Source organism: Ahaetulla prasina, chromosome 6 (genome assembly GCF_028640845.1).
Source record: "Ahaetulla prasina isolate Xishuangbanna chromosome 6, ASM2864084v1, whole genome shotgun sequence".
NCBI classification, from domain to species: Eukaryota; Metazoa; Chordata; class Lepidosauria; order Squamata; family Colubridae; genus Ahaetulla; species Ahaetulla prasina.
Window position 1 is genome coordinate 64,885,966 of NC_080544.1, and position 17,993 is coordinate 64,903,958.

At 35.8% G+C, this 17,993-nt stretch overlaps 1 protein-coding gene across 1 annotated transcript in view; it reads right to left on the minus strand.

The window, feature by feature from the left end:
* INPP5D (inositol polyphosphate-5-phosphatase D) overlaps positions 1–17,993 on the minus strand; it is a 106,590-nt gene that overhangs the window by 44,544 nt on the left and 44,053 nt on the right. Inside the window, exons 6-12 of the mRNA XM_058188718.1 lie at positions 17,881–17,965; positions 16,326–16,394; positions 15,712–15,783; positions 14,735–14,858; positions 9,455–9,561; positions 4,763–4,865; positions 3,057–3,253 (exon numbers count right to left, since the gene is read on the minus strand). Coding sequence (XP_058044701.1) covers positions 3,057–3,253; positions 4,763–4,865; positions 9,455–9,561; positions 14,735–14,858; positions 15,712–15,783; positions 16,326–16,394; positions 17,881–17,965 — 757 coding nt within the window. The remainder of the gene's footprint in view (positions 1–3,056; positions 3,254–4,762; positions 4,866–9,454; positions 9,562–14,734; positions 14,859–15,711; positions 15,784–16,325; positions 16,395–17,880; positions 17,966–17,993) is intronic.

Sequence of the window (17,993 nt, forward strand, 5' to 3'; positions counted from 1 at the left end):
AAAGTTACAATAGCAGTGAAAAAAGTGACTTATGACCATTTTTCACACTTACGAACATGATGTGTGATCAAAATTAATCAAAGTTAGGTTATATTATCTAACTAGGCAATTTGAAGAAAGTGAAGTTGGTAAAAATTAATTAGGCACTCCGTTCATCTTGAAAAACAAAGCAGGATTGGACTTAGTTCATACCTACTTCATCTAGGTCTTTAGAAAGAGAGAATGAGACCCCTCACTTCCATCATGTATGCCGTCTTTTGTCTTTATTTTGTATGTTTTGTTGATGTTATTGTAATGTTTTTGTATGATTGGTGTGAACCACCAAGTTATTTAGTTTGGAAGCATACATGTTCAAATAATCACCACCACACGTGGTGGAATTCAATTTTTTTTACTACTGGTTCTGTGGGCATGGCTTGGTGGGCATGGTGTGGCTTGGTGGGCATGGCTTGGTGCGCATGACAAGGGAAGGATACTGCAAAATCTCCATTCCCACCTCATTCTGGGGCCAGCCAGAGGTGGTATTTGCCAGTTCTCTGAACTACTCAAAATGTCCATTACCGGTTCTCCAGAACCTGTCAGAACCTGCTGAATTTCACCCCTGCACCACCACTATAAGAACAACTTTGGTCACCAGTAGAAAATTTGACCCCATTAAGCTAAAAAAAGCAAAGTATGCAGTTTTCTTAGCAAGATTTTTCAGAAGTGGTTTGCAATAGCACAGTCTCTAAGACTAAGTGAGAGTGAATGGTTCAAGATCAAATCCTTGATCTTAAGTATCAAAGTTCAAGCATCAAATCCTGCACCTGTTAATAGTGGTGTCCCCCCAAGGCAGCGTTCTAAGACCAACACTCTTCATATTATACATAAATGACCTTTGTGATCATATTATAAGTAACTGCGTTTTCTTCGCCGATGATGTTAAACTATTTAACACTACCAACAATGCTGCTACCCTTCAAAAAGACCTTGACCTTGTGTCGGAATGGTCAAAAAATTGGCAACTCCAAATCTCAACCAACAGATGCTCTGTCTTATACATTGGCAAAAAGAATCAGTACACAAAATACAAGCTAGGTGGACATGACCTTGTAGATGACCCTCATTCTGTCAAGACCTTGGAGTACTCATATCTAATGATCTAAGTGCCAAAGCCCACTGTAACAACATCGCCAAAAAGGCATTAAGAGTTGTAAACCTAATCTTGCGTAGTTTCTTCTCCGGTAAGATTACACTACTAACCAGAGCATACAAAACATTTGCTAGACCAATTCTCGAATACAGCTCATCTGTCTGGAACTGACACTGCATATCGGACATTAATACAACTGAGTGCATCCAGAAATATTTCACAAGAAGAGTCCTCCACTCCTCTGCTTGTAACAAAATCCTTTTGCCACCAGACTTGAAATTCTGGGTTTAGAAAATTTAGAACTACGCCGCCTTCGGTATGACCTGAGCATAGCTCATAAAATCATCTGCTACAATGTCCTTCCTGTCAATGACTACTTCAGCTTCAACCACAACAATAGATGAGCACACAATAGATTCAAAGTTAAAGTGAACCTCTCTAAACTCGATTGCAGAAAATATGACTTCAGTAACAGAATTGTTAATGCCTGGAATGCACTACCAGACTCCACTACCAGACTCGCATGATCCGGTAGTGATGGTGGCTGCTGGTTCGGAGGACCGGTAGCAAAAATCCCTGGCCCTGCCTCCCCCGCCTCTGCTGAGCTGCACCATCAGCAGAGGTGGGTTTTTTTACTTTTAAAAGCCGGTTTTTCTTCAGCCGAAACATGCCTTTAAAAGTAAAAAAAAGCCTTTGAGGATCCCACCCCTCAGCTGAGATCGGCAGAGCCTTTAAACTTAAAAAAAAATTTAAAGTCTCCTCTGGCGATCTCACCTGAGTTCCTCATCAGCAGAACCTTACTTGTACTCTTACTTGTAGAAAACATGTAGAGATTCTAAGACATTTACCTGATTACTGATGAATGTATGGCTTTTTTCCCAGCCCGAAAGCAGTGTCACTTTCAGCCCAGATAGAATCAATTGCTTAGCTAATCTATTTCCTCAGTGATCAACTAATGCTGGCTGGCTTTGCTGGCTGAGGAACTCTGGGAATTGAAGTCCACAATAAAATAAAATAAAATAAAATAAAATAAAATAAAATAAAATAAAATAAAATAAAAAAATAAAATAAAATAAAATAAAATAAAATAAAATAAAAAATAAAATAAAATAAAATAAAATAAAATAAAATAAAATAAAATAAAATAAAATAAAATAAAATAAAATAAAATAAAATAAATAATGTAATAAAATATTTGTGCAGCTTTCTGAGATTTGGTGTGTTTCTGTAGTGTTTCACTCTAACTACACAAACACACAAAATCTCAGAAAGCTGTGTGTGGCATTTTGTGTGTGTGTAAAGTGTGAAAGTTGGTTTTGGTACCTCTTATTGTTTTTTATACTTTGTTTATTATTTTTATTATTTATTGTTATTGACCATGCCCATCCAGTCATCTGACCATCAAGCCACGCCCACCAATTCAGCTACGCCTACAGAACCTGTAGGGAAAATTTTTAGATTTCATCCCTGGATGATGGTCATGAATTATTGTCATCAGATCATCTTGATCCAAGTGATTCTTCAGCTGAAGTTGGCCAAAGGAATCCCTGGCCATGAGTGCCACCTGCTATTTTAGCAGGAGCCAAGGGCCAGCAGAATTCCAGATCATGAACTAAGTCTTTCAATGGATTACATCCATCCATAGTAACTGTCAGAACTAATGTTACTGGATTGCCCAAATATTTGCTGATGACTCCATTTGAAACTAGTTCAAAGGGAGATTCTTTTGCTCCATCCAGATCCTACAGTTTCTTTGGCAAGGAAACTACATGTCCATGAAGTCACAAGTTGAGCTTGATTTGAAGACTTTATCACTATATCTAATGGTCTTTAGGAACATCTAATGTATCATTTCGAAAAAGCATGGACCAATAGAACAATGTAGTCTCCAACCACAATTTTAAACATTAATAAACATTCTTACCACTTTGAAGCTGATACTGGTAATCTCCTGCAACGAATGCCTTAGAATCTCTTGCCATTCTTTTTCCCCCAAGGAGTCTTCCTGTGTTCCAATCACATATATGTCATGTGGAATATAGTCAGCTGTCTCATCACGGGTCTTACCCTGTCCCTTGGAGAGAAACCAGGAACTGATCTTCTTTGGTGGAGGAGCATCACCTTGATTAGCAAATCCCAAACCAAAATGAGGATAAGAAACTACCATAATAATGAATCTAGCTAAATCTTTACTAGGGTTGAACAACTTTCTTTGAAGCTAGTGCTGGTTCACTTTTAAGGCATATGGGGTTTTTTGCCTTTGAAGACCACAGATTGCAAGGTAGACTATGAAGGAAGATGAATGAAAAATCTATGAAACTGGGTTCTCAAGTTTATTGTATTTAATAAAGTAAATTGCATTAAAGCTTTCTAAACCTCAGCCAATTTGGAGGCTTTAAAAAGTAACTAAAAATAGAAACCACAAAAAATATCATTTTGTCACTATGAATTAGTAGTGCTCAGTGGCTGTAAAATGAAGCAAGAGGACCATAGATTGATATATTATATAAAAAGACATTATAGCCCTATTTGATAATATTCAGGTATTAAAACTGGAACAAACACTGCCTTATTTTCTAATCCACTAGACCCTGAAGTATGTAAAATCCCATTTGATTATGGACATAACCATATATAGAACTATTTATTTATTGCCTTATTCTACCTTTATTGTTGTTGAACAGGGTACTCCTGCATTTCCCAGCAAATAAGTTTCATAATTAAATAAATGGTAAAAGGGGGAGAATCAACCAGCTTTTATAAACTTTGCAGTTCTGACAGAAAGCTACATCTGTAGATTATTTTATTTTGCTATGCAATTTTAAAACAAATCAAAAACAAACAGGAGGAAAGAAGCCCACAGAGCTGTGAATAAGCTGATTACTCTGCCATGTAAAAGAATAGTAAGGAATCATCTATATGTTACGTACATTCATCTTAAAGTAATTGAGCAACATAACAGTGAGGTAGCTGGAAAATCTGTGACATGGATGTAGAAAATAATTTTATCACAGATTCCGTTTTAAGCATTGTGTTTTCAGCACGTTCCATACCAGCACAAATGTTAGCAATAGTCAAAGTCTAAATAGCATTTGTCCCTTCCCATTCAAAAATATCCACAAACATGCATAGGCACACACTTCTGAAAAGAAAGTATGCTATTCTCTAAAGAACAGTACAGTAATTGTGTTATTGACACTGGGGAGAGAAGCTGCATTAGGAAATAGTACATTATCAGAGGAGTGTGATGTAAATTACTGAAAACATTTTTGGGCAATTTATATTAACATCTAAATAAAGTAGCAGAAGATTAATAGAAAGGCTCAATAGTGTTATGTCAGGAACCATTATATATATAAATAGAAAATTTTCAATTTTTTAAAAAAGAATCTCTAATAAGCTTGCCAGATCAGAACATTGCTGTTCTAAGGCAGACAATAAAGTGGACCGGATTTTTTTCCCTATACAACTCAAGTTATCACAGGTTGCTAGTTATCATTTTCTGCTAGTGCAAATATCTGACCTAGAGACCTGTTCTATCTCCCGTTTCCTAATGGAAACTCTTCATTTTTTTTTGATGAGACAGTAATTTGTACAGCAGAGGCTAGGACATAAATTTGAAATTTATACCCATATTCCAGGTCCCAATGAAGATAGTGATCATGTCAGGCTCTGGTTGTTCAGAATGTTTGTTCTTCATTTGCTGTAGAAGCTGGCAGAAGCCTTCTCTTTTCTGAAAAATGGAGTGGTAAAAAAACAAAAGAAAAAAGAAATATTATAACTAACTCAGTATTATTGATCAAAGAACCCCTTCATTTGTTAAATGTACTGTAAGCTGAAAAAATGCTTTCACAATGACATGTGTCCATAGAAAGTTTCAACCTAAATAGCAACTTGTAAGTGATCTCTTTAGATTTGGTAACATTTCAATTGTTAGTAACTTAAGACTGTTTTTGATTATTTAGAAGCTAGAGAAAATGCTAAAGATAGAAATATTTAGATCAGTTCAAATCCTTCCTTAGTTTTACTTCTGTCATAGGACGATAGCTGTTCAAAGAATTTTCAGTAAACTGCTGAGATAAAACAATTGATTTTGTTGTCTTTAATCTATTAGAATTTGAATCCAGATTAGTCAGTTTATTGCATTCCTAAACAGAACAGGTATTGAGATGGTATTATTTTTATGGTATTATTTTTTTGATGAAATGTTCTCCGGATGTACTTGGAATTTCTTTCCATGGATAACAAAATAAGAAAAAATTGTGTATTCTTATTTTCTGTTTTGTGGGCATAAACACAGAAAAAGAGAAAGATTATATTATGAGCTATCACTTTTTAAAAAAACAACATTTGCTCAGAAGCCAATGATGGGATAGTCAGTCATAGTGGGATGCCATAAGATTAGATTACCATAAACCCTGTTCAAGTGATAAGCACACCCATAGATCTCCATACACAATGAGTAAGAATAGTTCCTTTCCTAAGACAACGTAGAGATATCATAGAGAGCTGATCTTAATGGATAAAATGTGTGCAATAGGGGGCTTTTGAGACATGCAAAAAAAAAATGCTTTCATTTGAGCTGATGGTGTTCTGGCGGAATAGAGTCCCAGCACAAGTACAGAAACCCTTATTATTCATACAAAGGCACATATTGCAGATATGATTGCAGATTCACTGACTGCAAAAGAGGGAAGGGCTCCTCTTACCTTATCTTGGGCTATATGAGAAAATATAGTGGCTGATTATAGTGCCTGTGACAATAGGAGTCTGGCCCTCCAGTTCTGAAGAAAAAAGTCAGGTGATGGGGGTATCCAGAGTGGGGGTGCTATTCAGCAGATTCTGATAGGTTCTGGAGAACCAGTAGCAGAATTTTTGAGTAGTTCAGAGAATTGGCAAATATCACCTCTAGCTGGCCCCAGAGTAGGGTGGGAATGGAGATTTTGTGCTCTATCCTTCCCCTGGAGTGGGGTGGGAATGGAGATTTACACAAAAGGAAAACACAATCCAACCTATCAAAAACAGCACTACAAAAAACAGATTAGAAACACAAGTTAAAATAGGGAAGAAAATGGTAAGTGAACACCTGTCTACCCTAGACGAGTTCAAATCACCAGGACCAGATGGATTACACCCCAAGGTTCTGAAGGAACTGGCAGACGTGATCTCAGAACCACTGAACTATATCTTTCAAAGATCCTGGAGCACAGGGGAGCTGCCAGAGGACTGGAAAAGAGCTGATGTAGTTCCCATCTTCAAAAAAGGAAAAAAAACAGATCCAGGAAACTACAGACCTATCAGTCTGACCTCAATACCGGGGAAGATTCTGGAAAAGATAATCAAGCAACGAATCACCGAACACCTAGAAGCAAACAAAGTAATAACCAAAAGCCAACATGGGTTTGTCAAAACAGATCATGCCAGACTAATCTTATCGCATTCTTTGACAAAATGACAAAATTAGTAGACCAGAGGAATGCTGTTGATATAATTTACTTGGACTTCAGTAAAGCATTTGATAAAGTAGACCATAACCTACTACTAGATAAAGTAGAAAAATGTGGGTTAGACAGCACCACCACCAGATGGATTCGTAACTGGCTGACCAACCGCACTCAACGTGTAGTCCTCAACGGAACTACATCCACATGGAGAGAAGTATGCAGTGGAGTACCCCAAGGCTCTGTTTTAGGCCCAGTACTCTTCAACATCTTCATCAATGACTTGGACGGAGGGATAGATGGGAACTCATCAAATTTGCAGATGACACCAAGCTGGCAGGAATAGCCAACACTCCAGAAGATAGGCTCAAGTTACAGAAAGATCTTGACAGACTTGAACATTGGGCGCTATCTAACAAAATGAAATTCAACAGTGAAAAAAGTAAGGTTCTACATTTAGGCCAAAAACAAAATGCACCAGTACCGTATATGTGGTACCTTGCTCAATAGTAGTACCTGTGAGAGGGATCTTGGAGTCCTAGTGGATAACCATCTAGATATGAGCCAGCAGTGTGCAGCAGCTGTTAAAAAGCCAACACAGTTCTGGGCTGCATAAACAGAGGATAGAATCAAGATCACGTGAAGTGCTAGTACCACTTTATAATGCCTTGGTAAGGCCACACTTGGAATATTGCATCCAGTTTTGGTCGCCACGATGTAAAAAGATGTTGAGACTCTAGAAAGAGTGCAGAGAAGAGCAACAAAGATGATTAGGGACTGGAGGATAAAACATATGAAGAACGGTTGCAGGAACTGGGTATGTCTAGTTTAACAAAAAGAAGGACCAGGGGAGACATGATAGCAGTGTTCCAATATCTCAGGGGCTGCCACAGAGAAGTGGGAGTTGGGCTGTTCTCCAGAGCACCTGAGGGTAGAACAAGAAGCAATGGGTGGAAACTGATCAAGGAAAGAAGCAACTTAGAACTAAGGAGAAATTTCCTGACAGTTAGAACAATTAATAAGTGGAACGACTTGCCTTCAGAAGTTGTGAATGCTCCAACACTGGAAATTTTTAAGAAAATGTTGGATAACCATCTGACTGAGATGGTGTAGGGTTTCCTGCCTGGGCAGGGGGTTGGACTAGAAGGCCTCCAAGGTCCCTTCCAACTCTGATGTTATGTTATGTTATGTTATGAGATTTTGCAGTATCCTTCCCCTGCCACACCCACCAAGCCACATCACACTCACCAAGTCACACCCATAGAACCAGTAAGTAAAAAAAAAAATGAATTCCAGCACTGATCCAGAGGAAGATAATAAAATGACTTTCTCAGTTTCAGAATTCATGGAATGACCTCCTCAGGGAGACAGGCCTTGAATCCAATGCAATATCCTCAGTGCAAACAAATAGATTCTTCTTTTTCCCAGGCATTTATTGTGTACTGTTTTAAGCATTCATGTAATATCATAATAACAGCATTTATTTATTGAGTCAATTTATATCCTATCTTTTCTTCAGGGGCAAAAACGTCTTTATATTTTGTCTTTATATATGTGCTTGTCTTAATTGGTTTTAAATAGTTTTATAAACCACCCAGATTTGAAATTTGAATTCTTAATAATAATAATAATAATAATAATAATAATAATAATAATAATAATAATAATAATAATAATAATAATAATATTTTAATTTTTATACCGCCCTTCTCCCGAAGGACTCAGGGCGGTGAACAGCCAGATAAAAACAATACAATACATTGTAATAAAATCACTCTTTAAAAAACTTATTCAATATGGCCTAAATTAAATATTCTTAATTTGGATATATGGCAATTCAGGTTATGTCTTATACCTATGGAGAAAGACAGCTATCTTTCCTAGAGAAAATATATAATCTCCTTAAAAACTGGATTTGATTCAGTGTTTAAGATTAATTAGAATTAATTCTACTGTCCAACTGAGCACAGTTCCATAAGAACGAAATAAATTACTGGTGACTAGAATGAGTTTGCTATGTAAGATTTTTAATTATTACCCTGAATCCTAAGTATAATTTACCCAAACAATTTGGAGGAGGGAAACCCCTTGGATTGCTTTGTAGGAAATACATAAATCTTCATTCTTTGCCAATAGAAAATAAGTCTGGAACAAGGAACTGATATTTTAAACAAATTCAAGTCAATAGCTTGAAGTAACTTGATCAAATGACCTTCCCTGTATATATTTAACATGAGGCTGAATCAAGATGGGCAGGAAAACAAGGTTCACGTATCAAATAATAGACATCTGGGCATGCCTGGGGATGTCCTTTATTTAGAAGTGTCAAGGATATGTTTATTCCATATTCTATTTAATAGCATTTGTATGACTTATATGGTCTTACCACCTAATTCTGAAGCTATATTGTTTGTTGTTCATTATTTTTATTTTTATTTATTATTTTATTTTAGTACTTCTTGAATACCTCACCCGTAATCCTTCAGATCTATCTTGAGGAGTTTTTGTGTACTTATCTGTGCATACACAGCAAAATACAGTTGCAATAGCATCCTATCTAATTTACACAGATATGCCAGAGTTAAGTTGTCTAGAGCTCTTGAACAATTAAACTGAGCATTCTTCTCTTCTGGTTCACAGTTTATTTTCTTTGTTTCTGATAATCCAAGCTGAACAGCTAGAGATAATATTTATTTATCCTCAAATACATCTCTTGAAAACCTCTATAAATTGTCTCAGAACCAATTTCTGGAACAGAAAAAAGGGATAGGTTTTAAATAAATAAATGCATCATTTTGGATTTGTAATTAATGAAAATAATGCCATAAAATAAATAGTAATGTTTCTGCTATGTTAAAACACTCAGAAGGGAGCATTTTACCTTAGAGTCAGCAAAGACATATTCTTTCCTTTGTGCTTTTTCTTTTTCTGTCTCTAGTACAATGACCAGCTTGTTAGGAAACTTCTGAGACTTGATGAGCTGTAAGACTAAACGGGACAAAAACGAAGTCAATCTTAGAAATTTTGAAACCGAAAGAGAGCCCATGCTAACAATATGTCTTCCCTCTCAGGATTTGAATTGCACAATCTTACTGGACTATGATAGGCATTTTAAAAATTGGCAGTGGCTCAAAACTAAGCCTCAGTGCAAATCTATTGTGGTTTTGAAGCGTCATCATGCTGGAATAACTTCTGCTCATTAAACCGTAGGATTGCCTAAGTAGGAGACCTCTTGCTTGAGTCGTATGTCTCACACAAACTGCGTATCGATTCACCATTTCGTAAAAAGGTATGAGATTATCACAGAAGTCAGCACTGATGATTGGGAAAGCTACTGATGTGCATTTTTTATAACCAACAGAAACTAAATTGAAATCTAAACTCCAATTAAAGGAACAATTCACATTAGAAGAGAACCATGCTAGTAGGGATGTAGCAAAACTGCTGTTTGACAACTTTACTATTTCTTAAAAGCTGCTGATGTGACTTCACTGACTTGGAAAATATCTCGCATGCTATAATTCTCCATTTTGCATCCCAAGATAAATGTTAAACATATCATTTATTAGAGCAAGATATTTGTAGAGCTTATTCTGTTGATAATTTAAAAATGGATAGAGACGATGTAATTAGTGACAGAACTCAAAGTGATTGACTTAGATTTGTATAAATTGAGGCAATTGTGCTTTAATGTGCTTTCTACAGTTTAGGAAGCAACAGAAAGTATGCCAACATAAATATGCCATATGCCTACTGCCTATTTCTGCTCTGCTTCTTTAACAGTTTAGTGTGGAACAACTTAAGATGGCCAGGCAATGGATCCTTCATCCCTGTGGAACTAGTGTTGGGGATTTCCCAGTAAATCAAGAGATTTGCCCCACCCCCCAATGCATCATCACCACAGTTGCTGCTAAAACACCGTACATACATAGTCTATACATTACATAGGTGGCAAACATCATTTTGGTGGAAAGGTGGAAAAGAAAACTGTAAAGACTCTAAAGTTAGAAACTTTAAATATAGGCAACAGCACTGTTGTCCTTTGTAGGTGACCAGATAACCTGACAAGTTGCCAGGGCAAGTTATGACTTTGAAAGAAATAAAAGCTTACAAACTTTAATAAAACAGCAATCTTACTTGATGTAGGAGTGCTACAACAATCACAATTGCTAAAATAGATTTTAAAAAAGACTGAACTAAACATATTGTATAGGTTCTCCTATACAACCTATAACCTATATACTTTTATAGACTAGAAGACCTCCAAGGCCACTTCCAGCTCTATTCTATTCTATATTGTGCTATTACCCAGATCAGATAAAAAGAAGTTATGGGTAATGGAACACCATATTATATTATTTACTGATTGCAATAATATTAATTATTGTATGTTGGCTTCTTAGTTATACTCCAGCATACTTTATGCAAGAGTTATTTTTTAAAACCCTGTCAATTGTCCATTTGTGTATTAAAAGTGCCTATTATCTTCCCTTACTGGAAGATATGTAGTCCGCTACAATGCAGGAGCGGAAATGCTATTGTTCTAAAGTAAATAGCATTACATACAAAGGCCTGGAGTTTTTAATTTTTCCTTCTGTTATATGAGTCATATTTTAATTAATGAATCTATATTGAGTAAGAGTTGTAAAACATAGCAGATATAAAACATATGTGCAATGAGGAATACTACTATTGGTAATGTTTACTTCCTACATAAATTAGAAGGTAATGTAAAACCCAGATCTGGGCTTCATCCAATTCCTGTTGAGCTTCCTAAGGAAATCTCTGGAATCTCTTCTCCTTGAGCAGCTGTGAAGATGAAAGATATGCAGATACTGAAAATAAACCTCTTTTCTGGCTAGACTATCCTGTATAAAAATGTAAACAGTTTCAGAATTTATGATTCTGAGTCATCATTCAGTGATTTTGGTGACTATATATGCATGTATTTTAATTCTTGTATTATTTCAATTGTTTTTACATTTTTAATTTTGTTCACTGCTTAGTCATGGATGTACAAATCAATACAACAACAATTTTGTATTGCAGCTCTCCTCTGGAAGAAAGGCTTCTGGGCCTAAGGAAGGAAGAGCAATATCATGAGTCCCAAGAGTAAGTAAAGCTGCTTTAAAACATTTTTTGTTCTGGGAAGCATTACATGGGAATATTGTAAATAAAGTAGAAAATGTCAGACAGAAATGTTCAGTGTTGAAATGCATGTGAATTAAAAGTAATCAAATTGAGAACAATTAAATGAAGTATCATTTATGAAAACATTAAGGGAAACTATATATACTTCATTTGGTTTTTCTGCTGGGAAAACTTAGTTTGAACTAATGGTAAAAAAAATGGAATCAATATATTAATGAAATATCTCAAAACTGCTGTTTGCCTCCCTTCAAAAATGCCTTAAGGATAATAACACTTTTATATTGTGCTTTATTATCCAGAATAATTCAGTGTTTTGTTTAAACAACCTTGGTACATGATCTCTCTTCAACTATCAGTTGAGGGAAAATGATTCTCAGTTACTTATTTCCACATGCTCTCTCAGTAGGCTTTGGACCATTCCAAATGTTCTATTTATGTAAGTCTTCTTCAGTCTTGTGGAGTTAGTATATCGAATATTAACAAGTTCTTAGGTGTTAGTTTTGTAACTGAGACTTCCAGTGGTTTTTCTAACTGTATTCCATTTCTAATTTGTGCAATAACCAATGTTCTGGAAAAATTAGACAGTTACTAAAATAAATCTAAAACTTCAGGAACTCCCCCCAGAACAATTAGGGCATGAAATGCAAACAAAACTGGAAAATAAAAGTAAAAGGTGATCCAAAATAAGGCCTCTGCTTATTAATGGCAATACAATTCTGGATCATTACCCCAAGAGGTTCCATGTAAGATATAAAATAACATTGGGACTAAAATTGACTCCCAAGCAAATACCACAAAGCAGAACTATAATCTCCCACTATTCCTTTCTAGAAACACCTTTTTTCACTCTGTGTCAATTATTCTGATGCTACATTACCTACTTCAGAAAATTACTGAGGAGAGCAGAATGGTTCAGCTTTTACATAACCTAACTCAGTCCAACATGATAGAGTTAAGCAGCACTAATTTGGTATTACTTTGACATTTATATTTACTCTTATATTGCCTACAAATCTCCTTTCAATCTTCTTTTTATTATTTGGCTTTTTTTTGTTTTTGCTTTTGTTTCTGTTCATTTTAAACAGTCACTTAAATAAATTAAATGATACCATGATTGATAGTATCATGCTGAAATATTTCAAAGAACCAATAGACATATACACTTTGTTTTTTTCTTATCAAAGGTCATTTCATAGGGCAATCAAAGCACTTTCTGTCCCAGAGCCAAGCCTAAAACCAGATTGAAGAAGATCTATAAGTGCCAAACATCAGGGTACAGAAGCTGTTCTCACCACTGTCAGCCTAACCCTTCTATAGTGTTTGGTTCAAAAATCTTTTGCTTAATAAGCTCAAATACAGAATAAAATTTAACCATGATTAAAAATGTACGTCCCAACTTTGGCCATAATGATGACCAGGTGTTCTCTCTGCAGTAACCCAGTCCCTGTTTGGTAGATCTCCCATCCTCTTTTCCCCTTCTAGCCAAGCCAGGAAAGCACGTACCACCATTTCTCCCTTCTCTGGGTATAACGTTTGTGGAGGCAATAAAGAAATGGCCTCTTTCTGCTGAACCTGCTAAACAAGCAAAGAAACGGTGTTTCATTATTTCCTGTTTGCACTGATGGGAGGAGGACATAAGGTTGTCTCTCAGCAGGCAGCTCACTACACCAGTAGAAAATGGCCAAGGCATGGGGAAGGCATACCTGCCAGAATGCACACCGCCATTTGCAACTGAAGCATTTGCCTAACTTCTACAGCAAACTCTTTGCTTGCTTGCACCAGCAAAGAGGGAAAATCTACACTTGGCACAGAGCAGTAAAATACTGTCTGATCACCTTCAAGCAAATATGGGCTGGGCTGATAATCCTACTCTTTCCAGTTGGAAAGTAGCCTACTCTTGCATTAGGGCAAACAAGAAAGGTAGATCAGGCCTAAAAAGATCTATTGTTAGGCACAAACAATCAGAGCAACATATGTAGAGTTTAAACTAGCTGCTTTATAGTTCTATGCCACTTTCACAGGAATCTTCCCAGACTGGCAGATACACCTGGGAAAGGCTAGATATGGTTCAAAGACCTTGCCTCCTTGCATTTATGAATCCATGCTAATTCCTCATTTGATCCCTCCTCCTGACTGAGATGGGTGCTCTCCAACACCTACTAGGAAATTTTTTTAAAAAAACCTCCATAATACAAACATATAAGTCTATCAAACCAACAATAAAATAACAGCTGAACATAAAATAAGAATTTAGATACTGTTTTGGTTGCTAGAACACTCTAAATTATCTGTTCATGTCACAAACTGATTGCTCCATATCAGTTCCTCTAATGTTGTTTTTAGAACAAAATTCTTCATAGTTCACGATTCACTTGTTTAAGAGAATCCATATTATTCTCATGCTTTATTTGAACCTTTAAATAAAATAGAGAAGTAGGAACTAGGAACTAACTTCAGCCTCTCTGTTGTACCATATTATTTCTTTTCATGAAGGTTTAAAATACTGTACATTCTACCTCCTTCCTATGCTTCTATGATGAAACAGCAATCAGAAGTAGGAAGTACCCTACAGTTTCTCTTTAAAGCTAGCTCTTAAATAATGTCACAGTAAGTTTATTTCTTTATCACCTGCAGTTTTAGTCTGATTACCTAAAGAAAATTATCACCACCACCAATCAAAATAATCAATCTTCCGTCTTTGAAGACACAAAATGTAACAACCATTTATAATGAAAACAGACTTCCTTCTGAACCGCTAAGGCATTTCATGTATAAAATTTCACTTTCAAGTTTGTACGCCAGTGTCTGTTGCTCAATCAAAACACTATCTGAATGTGTTCACTATAAAAGTATTAGAAAGTTACAGTCTAATCTCTGCAGTTATACATTTGCATATTCAAAATTTATGTCTGAAGCAAACCTGAAAAAAATGTAATTCCTCATACTCTTGTTCCCAGGTGAGCAAAAGTGCTGAGTGAATGAAAATGGGACAAGTGATCTACCCACTTACTTTTTTTGTGGGTGTAGAATTTATCTTCGGGACCATCCTTAGATTTCTTAATAATAAGTTTTCCCATCTCCACATCAACTTTAAGATGAATCTTGGAAGAAATCCCAAGGCAATCTGCTTTCACCTATGAGAACAGAAGAAATGTTATTTATACATACTTCCCATATTATATGGCTAACTTGCAGAGACATAACATAGAACATAGAGCACAGAATAATAAAGTTGGAAGAGACCTTGGAGGTCTTCTAGTCCAACCCCCTGCTCAAGCAGGAGACCCTATACCATTTCAGTTAAATGGTTGTCCAATCTCTTTTTGAAAGCCTCTAGTGATGGAGCATGCACAACTTCTAAAAGCAAGCTGTTCCATTGATTGATTGCTCTCACCGTTAAGAAATTTCTTCTTAGTTCTACATTGCTTCTCTCCTTGGTTAGTTTACATCCATTGTTTCTCATCTTGTCTCTTGGTGCTTTGAAAAAGAGTTTGATAGCCCTCATCTTTGTGGGTGCCCCTCAGATATTGGAACACTGCTGTCATGTCTCCCTTAGTTCTTCTTTTCATTAGACATAACCAATTCCTGTAACAGTTCTTCATATCTTTTATCCTCTAGCCCCCGATCATTCTTGTTGCTCTTCTCTGCACTCTTTCCTGAGTCTCAAGGTGGTTTTTTTTAAAAAATATTGTATTTTGTTTTTTATATTGACCAGAACTGGATTCAGTATTCCAAGTGTGGCCTTACTAAGACTTTGTAAAGCGGTACTAGAACCACACGTGATATTGATGCTATCCCTCTAATATTATCATTATATTAATTGTACAGTGATTATATTAATGTTATGTTAAATATTTCTTAAGAGAGTAAGTGTTGCCTTGGTGCTGTATCACTTTCTGTATGAACATGTTTTTTTTAATAGGTGAGAACATTGTAGCAAGAATTATAAATAATTGTCTATGTGACAAAATAATACTTAAAATTCACCTCAAAGGTAACAGGAGGGATAAGTGAACGTCGATGTGTGGGATCTGGCCCCTCAATCAGTACTCTTTTCACCTGTAAAAATATAAGAATGAATAGCTCTACCTGACAATTTCAAACTTCAACAGAAGGAGACTTTAGGAGATGTAGGAACACTTTATTGTAAACTGTACAATAGATTACACTTATTATAAATAACTGACCAATTTAGCCATGCAATGGTCAATGAAAAGAAAAAAAAATCTAACTTCTTTGAGCTCCAGACTGTAACTGTATGAAGTTCAATTCTCATTTAATAAAGTAATGAATGCTTTCAGTCTTCAGCATCTCTAAGAACCTAAAATGCATATGACACATGACCAGGTATTTTTTGCGTTAATTTTCAGTTCACACAACAGAAAAAAACTCATAAATAAATAACTGGTTTTCAAAATGCACATTTGGCAATTTGGCACATGAGTTGTTAGGAAGATTAAAGATCTTACTTCCTAGTATAAGAAACAAGGGGACATTAAAAAAAATAAAGTATTAAAAAATAATCAAAAGTATTTAAATAAGAAAATATAGTACATCTAAAGATTAAGTGGCACCAGAGAGATATCTAAAAGTCACTGTACCTTATCCTCTATAGAAGAAAGCAAACTTGTCAACTGAACCAATTTTGCACGATTGACATCAAAGGATGACTGGTAAGAGAGTCATAGAAAAAGAAAAGTATAAGAACGAAAGGAATACTATTTTCCCAATAAGTCTGGCATTTTATCATCTGTGTATATATTTCAGAAAACATTGTAAACTTTTATTATCCCAGTGAATTATCAGTAATTCGAATATCAGACTAGAATGGAACTGAATTTGCTACACTGAAAGGTTAAGTGCAAAAGAACCATTTCAAATCAAGTGTTTTAATGAGAAGAAGTTGCAAATGATGGAAAGTGATCTTGTAATTATAGGTTTAGAGCTAAGCCATGCAGACAAAATAGTAACATTATACAGTTGCAAGTAAGATTTTCCAGGGCTTCAGACACAAAAGAACTTTAAATGCTTCATTTATTAGGGTGGGCGGAAAGAAAGTTTTTTCAGCAGAACACAGGAAGAGGTGAGCATATGAAATAGTGAAGCTTTTATATATGTACCAAGGCAGATTGTTATGGACCATCCTAGAACTATCTGTATTAGCTTTCTTCAAACGGAATCACACTGTAACTCCCAGAATAGCTAGCTTCCACTAAACCAGGGGAAGTCCACAAGTCTTAAAGTTGCCAAGATTGGAGACTCCTGCACTAAACTACAGGCCATCATCTTCAGCAACAATGAAAAATATAACATTCAGAGATGGAATAACCAACCTGCAGTGCTGGGTCAGTGACCAAAAATGTATTAGGCTGAGAGAAAATAGTAGTAGGGGTCACCAACCTTTCGGACCTCAGGGACCACTAAATTCATAATTTTAAATCCTGAGGACCACTAATACGAATTTTTTAAAAAGATAAATAGTATTTAGTGCAATATAAAAAATGCAAATAATTTTTCTGCGGACCACCAAAATTTTCTCGCGGACCACTGGTTGGTGACCACTGATATAGATCATTCCCCTATAAGTTTAAAACAGTTAAATTCTTCAATCATGCTAAATGTTTCCAGGCAGTGTGAATGTGGGAATAGGTGTCTAAAGTTTCATACTTTAATATTAACATTTTAAAATTGGCTCAGTAGAAAACTGTAACCGAATCCAGGTCTTTCAATATTAGTGTTAGAGGACAATGGCTAGGTACATGTCCCACTCTATCCATAAGGGCAGCAACACATGATAATAATAAAAATATGAGGTTATCAATCCATGACACCTTGTGATTATCCATATCCAGGAAGCATTCTAGTTGGCATTGCAATCAAACATAGAAAAGAGGCTAATGACATTAAAAACATTGCATACTTCTCCAGACCATGATCTATCTGCTCCTGAAGAAAGAATGCAGCTCCTACCTATTTCTGGATTACTGCTAGGTAGCCCATATTAAACATAATACAATTAAGAAACAAATTGGGGGAAAAAATCAACTAAGAAGAATGCTTTGCTAACTATTGCCATATATTCTGCAACCACCCACCACCCACTTTTAAGTTAATATAGATTCTGAGAGATTTATTGCCAATTCCATGAAATCATACCTGAGAATGTCGATGGGTATTCGGGGAAAGTTGATCGAACACCATCTGTATAGATTCCAGAGAAGGTAACGTCCGAGACAACTCACTGAAATGCAAAAGCCATGTATATAAAG